At 38.3% G+C, this 23,484-nt stretch overlaps 4 protein-coding genes across 4 annotated transcripts; 2 read left to right on the top strand and 2 right to left on the bottom strand.

The window, feature by feature from the left end:
- Positions 1-240: 240 nt before the first annotated feature.
- Positions 241-4,933, bottom strand: LOC137715711 (DEK domain-containing chromatin-associated protein 4-like). The gene is made up of 3 exons (XM_068455052.1): positions 4,507-4,933; positions 3,619-4,420; positions 241-1,561 (listed from the first exon to the last, which is right to left on the bottom strand). The coding sequence occupies exons 1-3, from the start codon at positions 4,821-4,823 to the stop codon at positions 518-520; spliced, it is 2,163 nt and encodes a 720-aa protein (XP_068311153.1). The 5' UTR covers positions 4,824-4,933; the 3' UTR covers positions 241-517.
- A 6,084-nt stretch (positions 4,934-11,017) lies between these two features.
- LOC137716188 (non-structural maintenance of chromosomes element 4 homolog A-like) lies at positions 11,018-13,848 on the top strand. The gene is made up of 7 exons (XM_068455599.1): positions 11,018-11,479; positions 11,586-11,666; positions 11,890-12,127; positions 12,242-12,332; positions 12,524-12,740; positions 12,858-12,949; positions 13,083-13,848. The coding sequence occupies exons 1-7, from the start codon at positions 11,278-11,280 to the stop codon at positions 13,329-13,331; spliced, it is 1,170 nt and encodes a 389-aa protein (XP_068311700.1). The 5' UTR covers positions 11,018-11,277; the 3' UTR covers positions 13,332-13,848.
- Positions 13,849-13,945: 97 nt separating this feature from the next.
- LOC137716187 (enoyl-[acyl-carrier-protein] reductase [NADH], chloroplastic-like) lies at positions 13,946-17,786 on the bottom strand. Its single transcript, XM_068455598.1, has 13 exons — positions 17,492-17,786; positions 16,706-17,022; positions 16,047-16,156; positions 15,907-15,962; positions 15,734-15,818; positions 15,600-15,647; positions 15,372-15,446; positions 15,189-15,300; positions 14,971-15,022; positions 14,841-14,892; positions 14,697-14,754; positions 14,472-14,570; positions 13,946-14,389 (listed from the first exon to the last, which is right to left on the bottom strand). The coding sequence occupies exons 2-13, from the start codon at positions 16,983-16,985 to the stop codon at positions 14,235-14,237; spliced, it is 1,182 nt and encodes a 393-aa protein (XP_068311699.1). The 5' UTR covers positions 16,986-17,022; positions 17,492-17,786; the 3' UTR covers positions 13,946-14,234.
- A 2,589-nt stretch (positions 17,787-20,375) lies between these two features.
- On the top strand, positions 20,376-22,962 carry LOC137716602 (protein NRT1/ PTR FAMILY 7.1-like). The gene is made up of 4 exons (XM_068456048.1): positions 20,376-20,511; positions 20,653-20,870; positions 21,243-21,802; positions 22,011-22,962. Exons 1-4 carry the CDS (start codon positions 20,376-20,378, stop codon positions 22,960-22,962), a joined length of 1,866 nt encoding a protein of 621 aa, XP_068312149.1.
- The last annotated feature ends 522 nt before the right edge of the window (positions 22,963-23,484 follow it).

Here is a 23,484-nt window from a genome sequence, read left to right as displayed (position 1 = left end):
ATCAAACTATCGAGGAAGAAAATTGTTAATATTATATGATTTGACTAATCTCCTTAGTTTTCATAGGAGTAATAATTTCCGCTTGGCCCCTAGGGTAACGTTTTCTCTCGCCTTGGCGAGCAGAGAAGCGTTCATTCCCGACTAGATCCACGAACAATTGTGCATTAACGGTTGGGGCATCCATTACACTTTCTCTGTCCAATACTATTTATTTTGTATTATCTTTAACTTCTTCCTTTGTTTTCGGGGGTTTTGGGCCCAGCTTATTTCTTATTGCAGTAAAAAAGCCCACACTAAAAAACAAGAACAATATATGCCCCAAAACATTGTACGAGTTCACTACAAATCTCTCTCTCTCTCCCTCTCTCCCTGTCCCTCTCTAGTAATTCTTTTGACCTCTCGGGTAAAAAGGTAATAAAAAGACTGTAAAAACCTAGCATTAGCAACAATACAAGACCAGAAATTAACCCAAACTACCACACCAAAAATAATTTACATCTTACAGCAATGTTCACATTCACCTCCTTGTACGCTTTCTCGGCCTCCCTGCACTCCCCACCTGATCCGCCTCCCCGTTGTCTCTCCCTCTCTTCCCGCTCCCCGCCCCAGCCGCTGAAGTTTCCGGCCTCTTCGGTGGCCTCCCAACCCCTCTTCTTCCCCTCCCATTGCTCTCCTGACTCCTCCTTCCCCCTCCCCTCCCTCCTCCGCTTTCCGTTGAACTCCGCGTCACCCTCTCCTTCCTCTCAACCTCCAGCTTCATCCTACCCCTCGTCGGCTTCTTCTTCTTCTTCTTCTTCTTCTTCTCGTCCTCGCTCTCCTCGCTATCCTCCTCGGTACCATCCGAATTCTCCTTCTTCACTTCAGTACTCGAGGTCTGCTTCATTCGCTTCAAGAACCTCGCCGCGCCTTGCTTCTTCCTTCCGTTTTCTTTCTTCTCCTTCTCCGCTTTCAACGCGTCCAAACCGTCATGTGAACTGAGTTCATTGACACCATACTCATGCCGCTTGGTCGGGTTCGCTGCATTCCTGCCCCTCGTGCTCATGCCTCTCCGCCCGCCTCTTTCTTGCGTCCTCCGTTTCCTAACCCCCTTGTCCTCAACCTTCACAAATGCAGCACCATCCGCCTTCCTCACATTCGCCGCCTTTGCTTTCTCTTCGATCTTATCTCCCTTCCGATTCTTCGCATCAGAGAGTGCATTGACAGAACCAAGTTTTCCACACACAACAATGGACGACTTGATGGGTTTCTCAGAGCCATGGGACTCGAGCTTCTGAGCTTTGGTTTCGATCTTGGGCACGTTCGATTTTTCGGTTTCAGTCGCGGATTGTGGTTTCGGGAGCTGGTCGTTCATTTCCTTTAGCACAATGGAGCGGAGCTCTTGAGCTGCGTTGTGCTCTGGAGAGTTCTTGCGGAAGAAGACGACGGCGTTGTTGAAAAGAAGGAGGAGGTCACGGAAGAACAAGCGGATGCAATCTTCTGCGTAGACGCCTTTGTTAAGCTTGGATTGAATCATACGTAGGTCCATGTGTTGCCGAATCAAACTTTTGTACCTTTCTGATTCCTGCACAAAAATTGTAGGCTTTTTTTTTATTAATATTTAGTACTCATAACTTTTTTTTAGGGCAAACTAGAAACCAAAAAAACATCACAAATGCTAGAAATTATTTTTCTTGACCAAATCACCGTTCATCATTGTTAGATGATTTTAAACCGCGAGATATGTCTAGTAAAGAAAAACACAAATTTGAAAATTTAAACTTATCAAACGGTCATATAATAAGCATTACCAAGTGGTGAGCAAAAATAAGTCTTAAATTATTACTTTATACTAATAATAAAGAAAATATGGTAATGCACCGTGTAACGTCTAACCTACCTACTCTTAGTACATGGATCGCACATTTTCCTTTTTACGTAACATCCATCTTCTATTGGATTCACATGCATAACATGACGTGTTACACTTACAATTTATTTGTATCATTTTCTAATAGAAAGATTATACAAATAATATTACAAATACATGGTAAGAATAGTGTTTTTGTATAAGTTATATATGAGTGAAGTAGATTGATGCCTCCCTAACAACTACATTTATGCCCTCCTAAATGTTTATGAAAGAGACAAATTAGAGCACTTTCTAAAATGGACCACCATTTACTCCTTTGCGTGTGTATACGAGAACTTACATGGCACGAGTAATATCATATGAAATTTTGTATTAATAATACAAAAATATTTTTTATTAGCATAGAATATTACTGTAGCAGTGAGGTTCATGCCAGACAAGTTGTTCTAATCCTGAACTCCACGTGAAAGATCATGGGCTTGCTACTTACTACTACCAATAAACGTAATGAAAAATATAAAACAAATGTAATGGAAAAAATATAAATAACTTCGGAAATTGAGATTAAAAAATAAAGCAATTAAAAAAAAAAGCTAATAAACAAGCTCAAACAACTAACAGGTCCAATAAGCGTCCAACACCCCCTGCCACACGCCCTCATTGGTACTTTCGTAACGCTTCCATTGGGTTGTGGATTTATCTCTTAAATCTGGGTCAGGTCAATTGATCGACTTATAATCTCCTAAGCATTCGAATTTGATTTTTTTTTTTTTTTTTTGGTAAAATTAAGGTTACGATATAACAATGATCACTTAGCAATACAAATTTTATGTAAAATCTAACTGTTATAAAAATTTATTAAACTTTTATATACATGATAAAGCCGTTGAGTTTTCAAACTACTTAGAGGTAAGTATCATTAATAAAATAGAGTAGCTTAGACTATACTTGTCAAAAAATAATAATAATGATCTTCTAAATCCTAACTTTAGAGAAATTTTATGTGCTGAAATACGGCCCCGTTCCAAATTTGGTTAGAAATTTTTTTTGTCAAGTATCCACTATTTATATTAAAACACTTAATATATTTAACCGTATTCTCGCCACATTAAAAAATTTCTCACAATTTCAAACTGTGTACAGTACCCCCACCTAAGGCGTATGGTTGTAACCCAACCCTTCATCAAAACCTTGACCAAGTTTTTGTCCTATCCGTAAAGCTCATGCACTGCACGCTAGGTAACATCCTCACCAGCACAGCGTACCATCCCAAACCGCCTCGATCTTACTCTTTAAAGTACCAAATAACCCCTATTTTATTCTCATATGACCAAAACACCCTCGACATCGTTATTTGTCACGTTCTAATTGGCCCACAGCCAAACATCTAAATCTAATCTCAGACCTCACCACCTTCGTCCATGAACCACGACCTCTTTTTATTTTCCCAATCCCATTATTCAAATCTTAATTATTTTCCGGAAAAGACATGGCTGCTCAAAGATTCAACAACACCTCTTGCTACTAACCAATTACGGCTGATCACGTGTTTAAGTTGTAATTAAAAAATTCACAACTTGAACACATGTTCAGCCGTAATTGGTTGGCAGTATGAGATGCTGCTGAATCTTAAGCAGTCAAGTCTCGTTCTTATTTTCCGGATTTTATAAATTCTTTTTGGATAATTTATTTAATTTAGATTTTTCACTTTTAAGATTAAAAATTAAAATTATATACGTTAAAATTTGTTTAGGAATATTTGTCAATACCTGGCTCCGAAGCCGCCGCTCGAATACGGAGCCGAGCCGATGAGACCGGATGATCTTGAGGACCTTGATCAACGGCTCAGATTTAACCAGCTTGAGCTGCTTAACCCCTTTGCTGGTGGCGGGAGATACTTCGTCACCCTCGGCCTCTTCGCCGCTGCTGCTCCTACTCCTACTCCTACTCCTACTCCTACTCCTACTCCCTCCTCCTCCTCCCTCTCCTCCACCGCCACGACGTGGTTTCCTCTTCGACAAGCTCGCCGAGCTCTGCACGTCGCTGTTCTGCTGCCTCGACGCCGCCGCACCACCACGACGACCTCTTTTTCCCTCCCGCTTCGACTCGCCACCGGATTCCCACAACTCGCTCGAGTCGTCGAGTTGACTCGCCTTCGCTGTATCATCGCCGTTTTTGTTGTTTTGATTGTCTTCGTCGTCATCGTCTGCTACTTTGCCGTTAACAGAGCAATCGCGATCCGGTTCGGACCGGATTTTAGCCCGCATCGGATCTGGTTCGTTTCCTTCCGGCCCGGGCTCCTCCTCTTTCCCCTCCGCCTGTTTCTCCGCCGCGCCTCTTTGGCTCGTCGAATTGGACTCGTTGAAGGATCGATTCTCACGCTCGTCGGAATTGAAGTCCCAGCCGAAGTCTTCGCCGGAGTTCATTTTTCCGGCTAGGTTCTCCGGCGAACCATCCCGTTGATCCTCTCCCCCGCGCTTGAGATCTTTGCTCGGACTGGTGGCCTCGGCGTCCTCCTTCAAGCTGCGATCCCTCTCCTCCTCCAACCTCTTCACCTTCAACTCCAACGACCTGTAAAAAACCAGAGTCTCAGATCTAAGACCATTAAAACGACGACGCCTCACACTCAGATCTCTCGCAAGGGCAGCAAAATTTACACGATCGAAACGTCGCGACGGCGGACCTCGCGTCGGAGCTCCTCAACCCTCAGCCTTCGCAGCTTGTCAACCATCGCGCCCAGGCTCCCGGACGAATCGTCGTCGTCTCCCAATACGAACCGTCGCTTGATGTCCTCGAACTTGTTCCTACAGTTCAGAGCAGTGAGTAGCGTCGTCGCTTTGGCGGAGCATCGGCCCCCGACCTCCAAGGCGACGGAGTCCCAACTCTGGGTGCCGTGGCGGTTCACGGCGGAAACGAGCAAGAGCTCCTCTAACGTCCCCCATGGTTGCGTTCTCGTTCCGTGTTCCCCAGCCATGTTCCTCTCATTTCATCATTTTTTTCTGTTTATTTTTTTATTTTTTTTATAAATTAGGGTTTTTGGTTTTGTACCAATCGAAATCTCCGAATTCTTTCTTTGACAGTGGATGATAGATGATGATGAATGCACAGGTTTATTACGTTTGTTCGTTCGCTTTTATATTTTTTAACTAAGCGAAAAAAAAATAATTTCAAAAAAATGTACCCTTAAATTTTGGCCTAATTAGAGTTTTGGTCACTGAAAATATTAACTTCTGAACTTGTTATAATATAGAGCAATAAATTTTTTTTTTTTTTTTTGGCTAATTCTGTTATAACTTGCAACCAAAATAAAAGACTTAAATGAGCAAAAATGGATGGGCGTTATAATAGAATTAGTCAAAATGATCATTGATCACATTATTACAAGTTCATAATCTACTATTCACAAATTTTAAAAACTAAAGTTCCAATTAAGCTAAAATTCAAAAATCATAGCTCTAATTATTTTTGTAGGGTCACTTTGTGTTCGGTGACACAACGACACACCAAAAATATAAGATAATCTTATTCACATAACTATTTTTACCTTCCACACACTCTTGTTATATTTTTGTCATTAATTTTTTTTCAATTCATTCGATCCGATGATCAAAAATTAAGAATAGCGTGTCTAAAGTAAAAATGAACATGTGAATAGCACTATCTAAATCATTAGTTTTTGTGAGAGGATTTGTAAAGCTCGCGCAGCCTCTCTCCGTGGCTCCACCAGCACGGGCCTAGACTTGCACGAATGTTTTGGGTTCTCATTTTATCTGTAATTCCAATCTTACGCCTTCCACAAATCTTTCAAGTCATATAGTTACGGTGTTGGTGAAATTTTGTACTCTACCCAAGGGATACAAAAAATTCCTCTATTTTTCTTCGGATTTACACCAACCTTTCTTGGCAACATGAGTTCCATGATCATGTTTAGTTTTGTGTATTGAAAAGGCATGTAATTGGCTTCGTTCAAATCGTAATGATTTTGAAATAATGATTATAAATGACAAAATCTTCAAGATTATGGAATAACGATGAGAACATGAATTCAAGATTTGGAAGTAGCGGATGTCAAATGTAGCCTAGAACAAGATTCTAACTAGGTTTACGAAGGAACTTCTATAGAAATAAAGTTTAAGTTAGCAATAATTGATAGGTGTCTTTTGGCTCATTTGTCATTGCGTTGAGGTTGAATTATGAAATTAATTGTCTTTTGATAAATTTAAAAATAAAATTAAGCATGAACTAATGTTTATAGTTTAATTGCTTAAAAATAATACCAATAATACACATAAGTTTCTATTTTAGTATTACAAACAAAGAAATATATGACAAACAATGATGGTACAGTAGTAATTCAATTACAAATTAAGGGTAGTTTAGTGATCAAAATTTAGTAAACTAGTATTAATTTATGATAAGGGTATTATAGTAATTAAACTCTAATCTTATCCACTCGCGTGATCTTCATTATACCTTGTATTACCTTATGCATGGTTGACAAATGTCAAAATTTTCTAGTGATTTGTTGTACATAGTTGTTTGAAATTTATTACATATTACTGAATTGAGCCATTTCAAATCCACAATAGTTCATCTACCATAATTAGACATTTCTTTAAAGAAAGAAAAAGTAGGAGTATGATTCTCTCCCCTTTTATTCTTATCTCATCTCCTTATTTCCCTTCTTCTCACACATTGGTTTTTGTCCTTTTGTCTATATAAAAATAAAAATAAAAAATCGATTTTAAGTGTTGACGTGGTTTAATCGTAATTGTTCAGGTGGAGAGAGGAGAGAATAGGAGAGAGATTAGGAGGGAAGAGAATCCTCCTAAAAAAAAGTACGCAATTCTTGATAATTAATATTGTTAGGATTTCTCGACCTCGGGACATTATTCCTAAGCTCTTGGCCATGTTTTAGAGAAAATGAAAATTTGATATTGTACGAATTATAGTTAAAAGACATTTGCCTTAATGCATACTAGGACAAAATTTTATTATATGAAATTTGGTTGTTTTAGATGCGATAAGAATAAGAGAATAAAGTGTCAAATTTTTTTTTGAAAGCAACGGTAGTAGTCAGCAGGCAAACAAAAAGTTGCCACAGTCAATTACAATCAGAAACTGGTAAATTCGAAATGAAATTAGGCGGCTCCTCAAACCAAGTACAGGAGGTAGTATTCATGTGAAGACTATGGCGAGCTAAACGGTGTGCAGTTCCTTTAGCTTGGTGACGAGTAGTGCCCGTACCAAAGCTCCAGCGATCCTGAGTTGCAACAGAAGCCCCCCTGACAGTAACGAATTACAACACCCAAACCACCGAACTTTCTTTTCTCACTCCAAGCACCATCAACATTTAACCTTTACAAAACCTGGATGAGGTTTCACCTACCTAGCTAACTGGAGGATTTATCTCCACTCTTGATTGTGAAACATTGGTTACAGGGCAAGGGCGGATGCATTGGGGGGGGGGGGGGGGGGGGGGGGTAAGTTGATCCCCCCGAACACAGTAAATGTCCAAGGAAAACTTGAGTGCTGACCCTCTGAACTTTGATGAATGTTCATGGATGACTTGGATGCTGTCCATTTAAAGGTTAGAGTTGCCCTTCATATATGCCCTTCAATTGCTTGATAAAATGCATTAGAGAGGTGTTGTACCTTTACAGTCTAGTCCTATTATTATTTACCTCTGGCTTGTTTGTTGGTTGTGATTACAATTGTAGGCAGAAAAAAAGAACCAAGTAAAAAATTATCCAAAAATGCGAAGTAAATGAAATGGTGATCTCAGAGAATAACAAAATATCATCATTCTTGGACAAACATATCAATGAGATGCAATGATATCAAACAACGTTAGTGTGTTCAAGATAAGTGTGTTTCTTTGTTAAACATTCATATGGGAGCAATCTTGGAACATGTTAGTTACCCATACAAATGAGGCATTAACAAGTGTGCAGTATGCTTTTCCAAATGACTTTAGGCCAACCAAGACTCGATGAAATGACGATATGCATGCTATTTCTGTTAAAAAAAATTTGCGTGATGCGCGCTATCCTTGCTGACCCCCCTAATATTATTTTCTGGATCCGCTACTATTACAGGGGTTAAAAACCCCCGCAAGGTAGGCATGTAAGTGGGAATATTCTTATTTTTTGTTGGCATATCTTAAAAGTTGTTTTTTGGGACTTAAAAAATTACTCGAGTTAACGTAACTTTACATTGGAATGTCAATGTTTATTTGACCCATAACATATCAATTCGTATAAAACATATTTTCAGAAGTCCAAAGTCATGTATTAATTGGCTCTAAGATGTGTTAATTTCCCTCATATTCTTGGTTTAGAATTTTATCTTTAGATAATACTCTGTATCATATAAGTTTGGAGACTCTGTAAAACTCCTCACTCCACCACCATGGGTGTAGTACTTTACATAAATCTCTTAAATCGTAGATTGTGTGTTAGTGGAATTTACACATAAAAAATGTCATTTTTGGTATTAAATATGCGCCAAGCCTTCTTGGCAACATAAGTTTCATGAACATGTATAGTTATATATTGAAAAGGCAATACGAGTGAATACAAAGATTCATCATATGAATCAATAATCTTACGTTGGAATAATTATTAAACTTAATCTTATATAGTCACTCAAATTTCATTTTTATTAAGAACTACATTATGCATGATCTTCCCAATTTTTAGAAGGGTGGAATGTCATAGCTAAGTCACGAGCTAATCCTCTTTTTAAAAAGGAAAAAAAAAAAAAAATATTAATTTTTAAATAAACAAAAATGTGAGAAAACCTGAGCTAGAGTTTGAAGTGGAACGATATCAACTTATCACTCTATTTGTTTTCTTTACTTGTGTATGTATCACACAAGGGAAATGAATACACAAGGAGAGAAGTGAGAGAAACTTGTATAATTAACTTATGCTTTGATGTTTTTGATAGTAATTGCATGTTCTTTATATAGAGTTTTTAACATGCAAAAGTCTACAATAGAAGTTAATGTACGTAACTCACGTCTAACAACAGTAATAAAATTAGATAATATATTTATACTGCTATTTTTTGTCATTCTTATATTTCATCTATAATCAAATTATTTATTGTAATGATTTATTGTATACATATCAAAATTTTCTAGAAATGCGTCGCATATAATTATTTGAAACTTATTATACAACAATGAATTGAGTAATTTGAAATTCAAATTGTTATTGTCCAGCAGTGACAACATGTACGACGACAACATGTAACTGTTAGACAACAACATCCCATTACAAAAAGTAGAAAAGCTAACATGGATGATGTGAATGCTCACATGGTATCAAAATTTATAGATTTCATTGTTATAAATCGGCAAAAGTGAAAGAGATAACATTTGTGCTAGAGATAAGAGCGAAGTGCGTGCAATGTATCATACTGTTTTATTTTCATAACTATAACACAAAAAAATTACAAGTAAAGAGAGGAAGGGAGATATATTGATATTATTGCTTTCATTGTTTCCTTTTCTGTTGTGTGTTGTGATTATACGCAAAATGCTCTTTATATAGAGTTATATCCGTGAAGAATCATAAAAGTAAAATGAGTGTTTGTTGAAAAATATCATACAACAGCAACAACGCTACTATTATTAATTCTTCATCACTTTTCATTTTTAGCTAAAACATGTGGGCATTCATTTCCATAACTTTTACAACATTCATATTATTTTACAAATTTTTTTAAGTTTTAAATATATCAACGTTGCGACCTGACAAAAAAAATTAAAGTTTCAATGGCGATAGGTTCTAAATAAATTATATTTGATTTTTAACTCTTAGAATTCTTCTGTGCTTGCAAATTTTCAAGTGTATTCTCAAAATTCTTCACAATTTCAGCTTTTTGTTTGATCATATATCATATATGTTTGTCTACTCGACAAGGTCGTCCAGCGGGAAGAGGACACGATCGGAAGAAGAAAAGGTCTTAGTAGTCTTCTGCTTTTTAGGATTTCGTTAAGACCATTTAACCGGACAATTAGTCGGAATGAGACTCTCGTAATATACACTTGGCCGGTTTACGTAATCGAAATCAAAATAAAAGAAATTAAATTGAGGAGGAATTGAATTGAGGAGGAATTAAAATCAGAAGGAATCAGAATCGGATTTATGTTGTAGCTGTTTACTTAAATATTCTGGAATCGGAATAAAAATACCACTGAATTCATATAAGTTGTTTACTAATTCACCTGAATCAGAATGAAAATCAGTGTAATTACTATAATGCCCTTCTTCGAAAAAAATTAAATTTGTATACAAATTTATTAGAAAATCTCTGCAAATCTCATCCTTCCCTGCTTCGGTGCTTCCCTTGGAAGTACCAGTGCTCTTCACCAGAGCCACAATTCTCTTTTCTTCCTCGAGGAGACCGTGGTATCAATAATGCCCATATTCAAACCCAGTTGAATAGAATACTCCTCTCTCCTTGCAATTTTTCATATCTTTTATCCCTGTCCTCACCTCCATCTTCCCCACTCACCCTACCCCATAGCCGCCACCACTTCTCCCTGCAAAGTATTTCAGAATTTTTTTGGGTTTTTGAGTGATTGCTTCCCCGCATCTGTGGGTTTCGGTCTAGTTTGAATTGTTTATTTTCAGGATTTGGGTGATTGATTTTTGAATCCGGTTTCGGGATATGTGGATGGGGTTCTTGAGCTGGTAGGTTGGGTAGTGAAGGTCGCATGGGGGTGAGTTGGTGGGTTGGGTAGTGAAGGTCGCACCGGGAGGTGGAACTGGAAGGTGAGGTATGCCGCATGAAGCAGAGTGCGCAAGGAGGGTGGGGAGTGGCGAGTTGAGTGGTAGACTTGAAATTATAAAAATAATCAGAGGGCATAATAGGCAGGAAAAATGCATTCCCATTACCTCAATCTCCCGGAACTTAAATACCACATCCATATAGGGATTTCAATTCCTTCAATTTTTGGGGAGTTGGATTCCCTCTTTCGTGTGGGTCCCACCACACTTTTGATTCCTCTAAAATTAATAAACGGTTCAATTCTCTGTAATCAGAATTAACTTCTTGTTTTGATTTCGATTATGGACACGTAAACACGTTATTAGTCGAATCGAACCACATAAAATCCCCAAAACTCAAAAAAACAAAACGATAAAAAACCGAAATTTTTTTCGATCAGCATTTGAGAGTAGAGCGGGAAAAGGACCGACTTTTTGAAATCCAGTTCCCAAAAATTCCCCATCTTTTAACCAACTCAAACTTCATTTCAATTCACAGCTTCCCTCTTTCCTTCCCCAGTTTTTTCAAAATTTTCCAGAACCCCTCTCTCTCTCTCTCTCTCTCTCTCTCTCTCATCCAAGCTTTTCAAGTTCAGGGTTTTTCTCAAAGAGTCGAAATCCGCTCGATTCTCCGAGGATTCCGGCGCGATGCCCACGTCAGCGAAGCGCGAACGGAGCGCGAGTCAAACCCGAGGCGTTGACGAGGCCGCGCAGCTCAGAGCCATGAAGCGTGAGAAGGTCAACGCCGGCGACCGAGTCGATGACGAGTCGGCGATCCCGAGTGAGCAGGAAGCAGTCAGGCGGCGGGCACTGCGGTCCGACTATCTCGCCGTCAAGAACCTCATCAGTGGTATGCAATTTCTGCCTATCGCAAATGCATATATTCCGGAAGTAAATAAATAAAGTTTGGATTTTTAATTTCAATAATTTCAAATTTTATTTCTTTGTTCTTGCAGAGAAAAGAGATGATTTGATGTGTTCGGATTTGGAGAAGTTCGGACTTCTCATCAATAAAGTCGAGAAATTGCATGAGCAAGGTATTGCATTTTTTGTTTTTGAAAATTCATAACATAAATTTTGAATTTTTATCAGAAAAATAATTACTTTAATTTATTTTATAATTTTTATTTTCCTTTTGATGTGTTGTGGATTACTGAGAAGATTGAGTAAATGTGAAAGGAAAAAACAGATGAAACTTCTGTTCTTTGGAGCTATAATTTTGATGGTAAAATTTGGGTTGTCCATTTGGGGATTTTTCAGTTCAGAAGCCAAGGGAACAAGTAGCAGACGCAGAGGCACTGCTGGACATAACAAACACATTGTGGATCTCTGTTAAGTCACAGTCCAGTGCCGGGATTAGCCCGTCGGACTTTGTTACCGCTTTGCTTAGCAATTTTAGCCAACCGAGAGGAGGGGATGACCACGTCACGGTTAATTGGAAGGGAATTGGGTTTTCTGTTTTGCCCATTTTCAAGAGCGCTCATGGTTGTTGCACTATGTAAGTCGTTACTTGTTTCCAATGATTGCCTTGTTGTAAAGATTTTTAGTTCACCGTTGCATTGTTCGTATATAAAGTTCTAATTCACTCATGGTTATGTTCTTTTTTCCTTAGGCTTGGACCCATGAGTACCGAGTTGAAGCAAAGGAAGGCTGTGGTTCGCAGTAAACGTGTGAAGCCTACCACAACCGATAGGCCTGATGAGGTAAAGCTGGTTGTCGATTGTATCGGGTGTGTTCTATGGGAAATGCGGTGTTATTGATATTCAGGGTTAGAGTAGAGCTAAAATGGTTGTAAAGCTGATGTAGTTTTGTTCTTCATTTGTTTTTAGGAACGTCGCCTTCAAGTTGTATGGATTTTTCTGACGTTATCACTCCTTTGTGGTTTATGGAACAGATAGATGATACTCAGACGGAAGAGAAAACTGATACTGACAAGAACATGTCAACGATATTTGACATTCTAAGAAGGAAAAAGCGGAGTCGACTTGAGGCTTTGATGTTAAACAGAAATTCTTTTGCGCAGACGGTGGAGAACTTATTTGCACTGTCATTCTTAGTCAAAGATGGCCGAGCTGAATTATCTGTAGATGCAAATGACTTTCATATTGTTTGTAAGTAGAATATAACAAATCAAAGATAGCCCAACTGAAACAACCCCTCTCTAGTTTACATTTGTGTTTTAGTATCCATGCGTTTGGCTTATTCAATCATTCTTTCTCTCTTTTCAGCACCTAGGAATGCTCCTTCCGCCGAGGACGTGGCATCACGGAAGGTCACTTACCACCATTTTGTGTTCCGATTTGATTTCAAGGACTGGAAGGTATGTCATAGTGATCATTCCTTCACTGTTATTGTTTTGTTTAATGTCTTGTATTATGTGTATGACTCTCGTATTTGCATCCTTTTTCATGCTCCATCTTCAGTCCTCAAAAGACATACTTTCTTACTTGCAGGTAATGATGGATAGTTTGCCTGTTGGTGAGGAGCTGATGCCTCATAGATCCCCACCAAACTCTACACGTACCTCTCAAGAGGAACCAGCATCATCTGGTTCCCAAACAGCCTTACCCCCAACCCCGATTCGAAAACTCTCTAGAAACCGTGGCCGGGTTGTGCTGGAAGAATCTATTGCAGAAGAATCCCCTGAAAACGATGAAGCTACTGGAACTAACATCTTTCGCAGGTCTAAGCGCAAGCTTTAATTCAGATATGGACTTTGCCCGATCACCGCTGTTTATGCAGGTTTATTTTGTTCAGTTACCTGCTGAATATCTTTTGTGTCCTAAAATGTATATTCCGGATTAGGATGATTAGACTTCCAGTTAGAAATCTGTCCTGCAGTGGCAGTATTTAAGTTAGGTTTTGACACTGCTGTGCGATCATTTTTGAGTCCATTGACATTCTCCTACATTCAGATTGTAGGAGTGTGGGCTTCTTGTATAATACGTTCCTTCTCACATTTAGACAAAAGAAAAGCCCATATCAATATCCTCTGCATTAGGATGGACTTAAACCTTTTTGCTTTGACGTATTTGTTATGGACATTGACTACAGGGATGGGTCATTACCCGCGGATACTAGTATCTGCGGGTATTTTCCTCATCCTTATTTATTAATGGTACAATCCGTTAGCAAATGTCAATCAGGCAACCTTCCTCTTGGTCTACGTTCGAGCCCCGCTCCATGCAGATTAAAGTAGTGTAGGTTCTCTCTTTCGAAAGAAAAAACGGTGCATGCATGCTGAAAAATTGAAATGGTCGAAATACAAAGGTTAGTGCAAAGGTTGCTAGCACTCTCCTTAACACAACTGCATCTGTAGTACAAAACCCTTAAATTTGAGCTGCTCAATTTATAGACAAGTACTAACAAGCATAATCCAGTATCAAACACAAAATTTTGAGTTAAAACACATTTTGAATTGAGGTTGTCGGAAACTCTTAGTCCCTGCCGTAAAATTTCTCTCATGCCAAAATGGGGGCCATTGGCCAAGACATCGGTGATTCAGTGACTTGGGGAGTTGGGTGGCAAAACTAACTGCATTTAGTAGTCTACGGTACAATGATCACTTTGGATTACCGTTCAGCCAGCCAGCCAGCCAACCATCGTCAGTGCTGAGCCTTCGGAATGTTGAGGTTCTCAAAAATTGGGCTGTCAACTCCGACACCCATTGCGTTCAAACCATTGTCTACGTATATAACACCGCCGGTAATGGCAGAGGCCAAAGGTGATGCCAAGAAAGCAGCTGTGTTTCCTACTTCATCTGTTTAATGAGATTTGTGACTTTAGTATCTATAATAACGGAAAAGCAAAAGAGAATCGAAGACTAGAGACTGGCAAATCACCTGCGGATAGTTCTTTTTCTAGAGGTGCATTGGCTGATGAGTAGTCAATCATCATATCAATGAATCCAATCGCTTTTGCAGCACGGCTTCTTAGTGGACCTGAAGTTAAAAAACAGAACTTGAAGCTTAACTTGGTCATCTTAACAGAGTATGTAAACAAACGTGGTTGATCCAAAAGCATTCCAGTTTAACGTAATCCAAACGAAAAGGAATAATGTACGGTACCAGCAGATATTGTGTTGACTCTAATTCCCTTTCTTCTTCCCGCTTCGAAAGCAAGCACCTGAACAATGCCAAGATATGTCAAAAGACTTCTTGGAAGGAAAACGAAAGTGGGATAAGGTACAAGTGCATGGAAGAAAAACTCACTCGAGTATCACTCTCAAGAGCAGCTTTTGCAGAGCTCATACCTCCACCATATCTACAAAAGATAATATAAAAATCCCTCATCACAACATATTAGAAACGTAACTCCATCCACAAACGGTGAAATGTATACCCGGGAATGATCCGCTCGGAAGCAATATATGTAAGAGAAATTGAAGAACCACCTGTAACCAAAAGGTTATGTTAATTTGAAAAACACACATGTACAACAACAACAAAGTCTTATCCCACTAAGTGGGGTCAGCTATATGCCTAGAACGCCACTGAGCTCAGTTTTGCGCTTAGTAAAAGAAGGAAAAAAATAGTGGATAGGTGAACGTGGAACCTTGCCTGGATTAATTATTGGGAGGAAATGCTTGAGTAAAGAAACATAGGAATAACTCGATGCAGAAATAGCAGCGAGATATCCTTTTCTGGACGTCTCCAACAGAGGTTTAACAACCTATTTAAGAGATAACTTAGTATGTGTCAAGAAGACAGAGAATAGAAAATCTATTAAGGTTACTATTGTACCTCCGGTCCATTTGCAAGCGAATGCACAAGAATGTCAATGCTGCCAAAATCATTTTTCACACATTCAGCGGCTTCCTGCAAACATAAAAGCAAGATTCAAGTAAAAACATGTAGTTTAGAAAAGTCTGCGGTCTGTATATTTAAGCTGAAAACTGGTCACAAGCTCCAACATGCACCGTAAAGTTTTTCTACAAACATTTAGAAGCAAATATGAAATTTAATTTATACCTGGACAGTCCAATTACTGGAACCTGCATAGCGCTTATTTGTTTTGATCTGCATGAAATTACGCCGAAACACATTAAATTTATCAAATCATTTTCATCTTTTATTAATATAAACTATTTATTTCTCTCCTTTACCTCCTCGGGAACATCCTCAGGGTTGTCAAACACAGCATCTAGGGGATATACTTTGGTAATCTCCATTAAAGAACCATCTGGTAACCTGTAGTATCAATTATCTAGTTAGAAATTTAGAAACCTTTTGCCAAATTTATTGGCTAACAGGATTAAAACCAGATCAAACATCTTACACGCGTGATTCATCAAACTTTCCACGTCGCAGGCTGGACTCAAAAATGTTCAAAGCCTGCACATAGACTCATCGTAGTCAGTAAAAATGCAGAAGATAAAGGAAGATATAAAGACCTCGAGATTGGGCCAATAAACTTACAGGCACCCACGTTCCCACAAGGATTTCAGCACCTGCAGCAGCTAGAGATTTTGCGATTGCCCAACCATATCCATTATCATCTGCTACACCAGCAATAAATGCTCTCTTTCCTGCACAAAGCACGTACATATTTAGTTGGGAAGGTATTTGCTCATCAAATTGCAAGCCTACTTGGCATATGGACCTGGGAATATATGCAATATTCCAGTTGAGCAACAATCTAAAAGCTTACAATTAAAGGAATAAATTCTGCATATTAACCATCGCCATTTAAATATAGCTAAACAAGATCTAATAAACATCATCTTGAGAGTGATGTTATTCCTTCAAGTACATTGGCTATAGATTCCATCACCTCTTCCAAGTGAATGCATCCGAGATTCCAAATCAAGAGTAATTATCTCAAAAGAGAACCAATAGCTTCTTTATGATAAGTAGGTACGAATTTTCTGCTTTCTTTATTGCAATACATTTTCATTTGGAAAAAACCCATTACCACAAAGTATGACATAAAGTAAATTACAAGACAGAAATCTCCAATATGAGCTTCTGCAACATGAAAACACGAGTCCATTTTATTAAAGATGAAGGAAGTAACTTAACACGAACAAGTAGTGAAGCAAGAGTGTGAAATCAGATAGATAGAAAAAGAAATTAACCTTTCAAATCAATTGGCAACCCCGAGACAGGCTTGTTTTCACTAGCTCCAGCCATTGCCCTTGTAACAAACTTATCCATTTTCATAGATGATGATGTGAAGCAACGTTGGAAAGATTGTACAGATGATGTATGACATGTACTCGAAAGCTTGGACCATGAAGCCCCCTTAAAATTTCCATTAAGCATTTTAGAACTTGACCCGAAAGCTCTTCGAGAAGAAGAAGAAATGCAGGGTCTGGCAGTTGCCATTTGCAGGCTGGAAGCAGCAGTTGTTGCCATATCCGATAATTGCAATCTCACTAAGGAGAACAGAGATCTACACAATACACTAAAACATAATTAACATCCATAAAACCGCGAAGCGCAAGAAAACTTGCAGTAGGGTCTCGAAAACAGAATACTTTCGAACATTATAAAGGATCCTGGATTTCCACCAAAATGCTGGTTTTTACATTAAGATACACAAAACCCTTTCGCAGAAAGTCCAAAACTTCTAAAAGTAAGCCGAACCCAGAAAATTTAGACACAAAAATCCGCTATTGAAGCTAAAGCCAGAAACTTTTAGAACAAAAAAAAAATAATCAGAGAACTAGAACAGTAAAACCCTTCTCTAACTTAAACAAACCCCCAGTAAATTTCAACACCATTATCTCAAATCTGAGAAAAATTCAAACTTTAACTACATTTCATATAAATATCAGCACCCAAATAATTGATCGGAACAGCAACCCCAGCAGTAATAGAAGTAGCTATTCCAAAAGATGAATGCAACATCAATTTCTTACCTTTTTGCAACTGAGAGCGCCAATGTGGAGAGCGGAAACAGCAAAACCTGTGTATTTTTAAATTGGGAAAGAGAAAGCGGAGCTGGAATTTGGAAAGACTCCCGTTCTTATCAGCTTTGCTCGTTAGAGAGAGAGAGAGAGAGAGAGAGAGAGAGAGAGAGAGGGCGCCTATGAAATGTATGATGTGTTTTTCGGTGAGGGGTGAGAACTGAGAAGTGAGGATTCTGGAGCGGAGTGGAAGTCGGAGTATCAATCGTCAAAGAGAAAAGAAAAAGTAGTTAATTACAACTTTGGCCCTTGAGCTTTAATTGTATTTCCACTTTGATCTTCAGTTTTCTTTCTTCACAAGTTGGTCTTTGAACTTTACAGAAAGGGTAAATGCCAAAACAACCAAAATTTTAAAACCAAATTTCGTAAATCAAATGATATAGTTATTGATGGTTAGATTATTGCTCAATGATTGATTAACGTGTTTATTTTTTTATTAGTGACACATCATTGATTTGTAAATTTGGTTTAAAATTTTAATCTTCCTATAACATTATCCTTACAAAAAATAATTATCATACCTTATTTTTACCGCTACACACCACAACATCACATTTGACACCTGACGAAGATACAACCCAACAATGAAGTACATCAACAGGTGTTACAATAATACGAATATGAGTTTTGTCCGGATCCCTTGCATAGGTCACTTCCCTCACGACATAGGGTTTAATTAAATATCTAAACCTTCCCCCTTTGGAGCGGAAACAGTGACCACACAATTCTTCTGGCCATGCCTTTTCCTCATTATACTTTCTATATTCCCGTATGCAATGATGGAGATGGGGTACTTGGGATTAGCATATTTGTAAAACTACAGAATCAACTTGTTTCACACCGGGGGAACAACATCCACAGAGTAACAACCCCAATGTTTTGGAAGATATCTTGAGAAAACGTTTTAGCACCGGTGTATCCTATATGTACTCCATTTTAACTTTTTATTATAAGCAGGATGAAAAAAAGTTGGGCACTAATTTGTGCTTTGTTTTGTGAACGGGCACTGACACCTCAGATCTGAAGGAAGAAAAGGTCACAGTTGTGCAAGTAGGCCGATGCGATGAAGGAAGATAGGTTTTGAGAGAGAGAGAGGACTCAGAGGAGGACGAAGGCAAAGTTGGGAGGGTTGGCGTCTCACTGTGTCAGCTACGAAGCTTCAGGCAGATGGGAGGGAGAGATCGAGGGGAGACGAAGGACAGATCAAGTTGGGAGACAAGAACATTTAGGTTGACGCACAGAAAAGGCACGATGCAGAGGAAGGGAGGGTAGGATTGTTAACATTAAAGTTACTGTTCAACCTGTTATGTGAAAGAAAAATCTATCTTAACAAGATGTAAGAAACCCAAATCACAATAATTAAGATGCCCAATAAATTTCTTTAAAGTAAATAATATCGTTTGTTAAAAGAAAAAAAAATGCCAACCAACTTAATGTCTACTTATATGTTGAAGTTTCGCATGTATCCATCTGAACACAATGAAGAGGTGATCAGTAACGCGCGCATAGTAATTGTTCCAGACCTCCATGCAATCCTGACATGACTAAAATTCTCTGGAATCCAGTTTGTATCCAGTTTGGAATCTCAGTCCGAGTGTGTGTGTGTGTGTGTACGTATATTGCTATACATCTCTAACAACCCAAATCAAAACCATCTATTTTCTCTCTTTTTTTTTGGTGACCTGTTTGGAATCCATCTCTCAAAAGCTCAAAACTTCACACTATATATATATATATATATATATATATGCTTGATACATTTTGGTTGGGTGGTCTGACGCTATAAATTTTATCAGTTCCCTGAAGTAAGAATGGTGCGGAATTAAGGTACTATTTCCTTCATAAAGTCTATTAACAAGAAAAAAAAAAAATATAATTAAAAAAATATTTTTCTCCACTATATCTTCACTTAATTTTTTAGATTTAATTATTTTAAGTTATCGGTAAATGAATATTTTATTTTAAGGTGGAAGAGAAGAATATGTGGAACAGAAAAGTTAGGATTCCCCCGAAATGTAGGGGATTTCACAATCAGTTTTGTGGTTCAGAATGTGGCTCTACTTGTTACTACTAAACAGAAGCTGATTCCTAATTGTAATGAACCTGTACTTGTCCACGAACTTAACTAAAATTTTAAGCATATAATAACTCTCCTAATTTTTAGGTCTAAAATCTAAGATCCGAAACTTCGAACCAGTCATTGGATAAGAGCTGAAAACATGTGAGTATTATTAGGGAAATCCGTAACTGAAGCCTGAATGTATCTGGTTTGTCATCACCAAGCCTTCAAATATATAAGTCATTTGTTACACTCTCACATCTCACACGAAGCTTCAAGTCTTTGGATTCTCTTTGATCAAGAACTCTCTCTTTGGTTCTCTTGCGATATATATATTTTCTGTTATATACAGTCTCTCCAAATATAATCTGCATTAGGGTTTCAGAATTATGATTTTTCGAGGTTCTTCGAGTAGTTTGGATTGAGATTTTGGGTTGAAAGAGGGGACTAATTAGCTAAAGGGCCATTGTTTTAGAGTGAAATTTTCTTGTTCAACTTCCCACCATAAATGACAAAAGGGTTTTTCGTGTTTTCTAGTTTTCCGGCAAATTATTTGAATTGGCCTACTACATTGCCGTTTGTAATTACCGACCCACGCTCTTCCCCATCACCGGAGTCCGGCTCAACAATTTCAAGGGCAGTGATCAAGTTCCGTAAAAGGTTGGTATATCCTACATTTTTCATCTAGTTTCATGTATATATTTTGTAATGTAACTTCAAAGTTAATTTGTTACTAGTAGCACATATTTAACTTAGTATCCCCTGCAAAACTGGCAGATGATAAGCACGGCCATGAACCGAGACATAGAAGTAGCAGAAGCTGTGGTTGGAAACGTCCATGAGGTAACTCAGGAATCCAAACCAACTGTCGGAAAGAGTAGGGGAGGATGGAAGCTTGCACTTGTCTTGCTAGGTACCCATCATCGATGCTATTCACTTAATTTTCCTAGCATATATATATTTAGAGAGAGAGAGAGAGAGAGAGAGAGAGAGAGATTTGCTTCAAATAGTATTATCAAGAATAAATGTACATGTTATTTCTTATTCTGTGCAGCGAATCAAGGCCTAGCAACACTAGCTTTCTTTGGTGTAGGAGTGAATTTGGTTTTGTTTCTGATCAGAGTTCTTGATCAACAAAGTGCCACTGCGGCAAACAACGTCAGCATATGGACTGGAACTGTTTATTTGTTCTCTCTGCTTGGAGCATTCCTCAGTGACTCCTATTGGGGTCGTTACTTAACATGCGCCATCTTTCAAGTCATCCTTGTGCTGGTATGCTTTTTAGATTTTAGGGTTTAAATAAGATTCTTTTTAAATTTTAACCTAGATGATTTTATAAATCTAATTTAAGTCCCTATTACTAAAACTTCCCATAGTTATTATTTATAACTTATGATCCGAAATTATGTACCCGTCCATAATTAATGTACTACAACCTAATTAATATTTGATCGTTACAATCAAATACTAAGGACTAAAATTAGTTTTTAATCTTATACACAATTTTATTCCAAAAGTAATATTCTTCAATGATTGAAATAGAATTTTCTATAATATATACTTACCTTTTGAGATTTCCAAGTGAATTTTTTGTATTGTTCTTGAAACATACATGTATAACAAAACTTAATACTCCCTAATCAGGGCTTGGGGCTATTATCCTTGACGTCTTGGCTCTGGCTGATCCATCCGCATGGTTGTGGCGGTGTAGGCAATTACTGCCAACCAACATCCAAAGTTGGTGTTTTTCTCTTTTACCTATCAATATATCTAATAGCACTTGGATACGGTGGCCACCAACCAACTATTGCAACATTTGGAGCAGACCAATTCGACGAGAAAGATCCCAAACAACAATCTTCGAAAGCAGCTTTCTTCGCTTACTTCTACTTCGCACTCAACGTTGGATGTCTTTTCTCAAACACCATCTTGGTTTACTATGAGGATAAAGGTTTATGGACTATGGGGTTTCTGGTGTCATTAGGATCTGCTATCTTAGGCCTAGTGTCATATTTGGCGGCATCACCTCGGTATCGGTACATAAAACCATGTGGCAACCCGTTGCCACGCGTGGCTCAGGGTTTTGTGGCTGCTTTTAGAAAATTGAGAGTTGCTCCAGCCAGCCCGGATAATCTGTATGAGCTCGAAGGAACAAAATCTGCAATCAAAGGGAGTAGAAAAATTCTCCACAGTAATGAGATTATGTAAGTAATATTGCACTTTAACTGTATACATATATATGAGTTAATTTTATTAGCTCTTAAAAAAATGTCATCATGCACTCTTATCTTTTTTATTTTGTCATGCGAGGAGTGGAAGATGACATTTTAAGAGTGCAAATAGCAGCTTTCATTTAATAGTTTCATTAGTTTCCCAATATTTCAAGTTTTTTTTGTTACTTAATTTGGTCAGGTTTTTGGACAAGGCAGCGACAATAACAGAGAAGGATCAAACTGCAGCCGAAAAGAATCCGTGGAGGCTGTGCACTGTAACTCAAGTTGAGGAAGCGAAATGCGTACTAAAAATGCTACCCATTTGGCTTTGCACCATAATTTACTCAGTGGTGTTCACACAAATGGCTTCACTTTTTGTGGAGCAAGGTGATGTGATGGAATCCCACATCGGAAAATTTCACCTTCCAGCCGCCAGCATGTCTGCATTTGACATATGCAGTGTTCTTATCTGCACTGGACTATACCGCCAGTGCCTTGTGCCTTTAGCCGGACGGTTAAGTGGGAACCCAAAAGGCTTATCTGAGCTTCAAAGAATGGGAGTAGGGCTCATTATTGGATTGTTGGCAATGGTCGCGGCCGGTGCCACGGAAATTGCTAGGCTCAGAGGTGTGATACCTGGTGAGAAGATAAGCTCACTAAGCATATTTTGGCAAATCCCACAATATGTTCTTGTTGGTGCTTCAGAAGTTTTTATGTACGTGGGACAACTTGAGTTCTTCAATGGACAAGCGCCGGATGGTATTAAAAGCTTTGGAAGTTCACTATGCATGGCGTCAATATCTCTCGGAAACTATGTGAGCAGCTTACTGGTTAACATGGTAACGCATTTTACAGCTAAAGGTGGAGACCCTGGTTGGATCCCAAATAATCTGAATGAAGGTCACATGGACAGATTCTACTTCCTCATTGCAATTCTAGCAGCTTTGGATTTTGTGGTTTATTTGTTTTGTGCTAAGTGGTACAAGGGCATCAACCTCCAAGGCTCTGAGCAGGAAATTGAGATCATGGAAAATCAGAAGGGAAATGGTCTCCAAGGTTATGAGCAGGAAACTCAGATCACGGAAACTCAACATGGAAGTTCATCAATTCATGGAAAACCACAAGATGAGTCAGTGCTCAACAAAGTTTAGACTAAGTTTAATTTCCTAATTTTGTGCTCTTTTAGACGTAGTCTTTCTCTTGTTTTGTGTTTGAATGTGAGCTTAAGTTTTAGAATAAAGATATTGCAAGAGTAGAGAATGACTTCTCCTTTCTTGTACCTTAAACCCTACCAAATTTCAACACTAGAGTAACAGATTTGAGAAATTAGTCGTCGATCTAGAAACACTATGATCTAGTCATGTTTAATATTATGCTTTTTAAATAAAGTGTTCCGAAAACAACTTGGCACGAAGGGTCTGTAGCTTTAATATTTAGAACGTTTAAGTCCCCTATTTGAATTTTCCTTCTCTCTTGTCCGATACTAGAATTGTTAGAGCCCAATTCAAATAAATGGCAATTAGATTGATCCCCACTACCCAAAGGCCGAACAAATCATTTTCTTGTGGGCTTTGAAAACTTGCTTGGGAGAACTTGGAAGTTGGGATGATCTCATTGACGTGTGTATTGGATGCCTTTGTATGATAAATGAACGTAAAGCAGAAGTAGAAAGC

Source organism: Pyrus communis, chromosome 14 (genome assembly GCF_963583255.1).
Source record: "Pyrus communis chromosome 14, drPyrComm1.1, whole genome shotgun sequence".
Taxonomy (NCBI): Eukaryota; Viridiplantae; Streptophyta; class Magnoliopsida; order Rosales; family Rosaceae; genus Pyrus; species Pyrus communis.
Note: the sequence above shows the minus strand (reverse complement) of the source record. Positions and strands in the feature narration are given on the sequence as shown.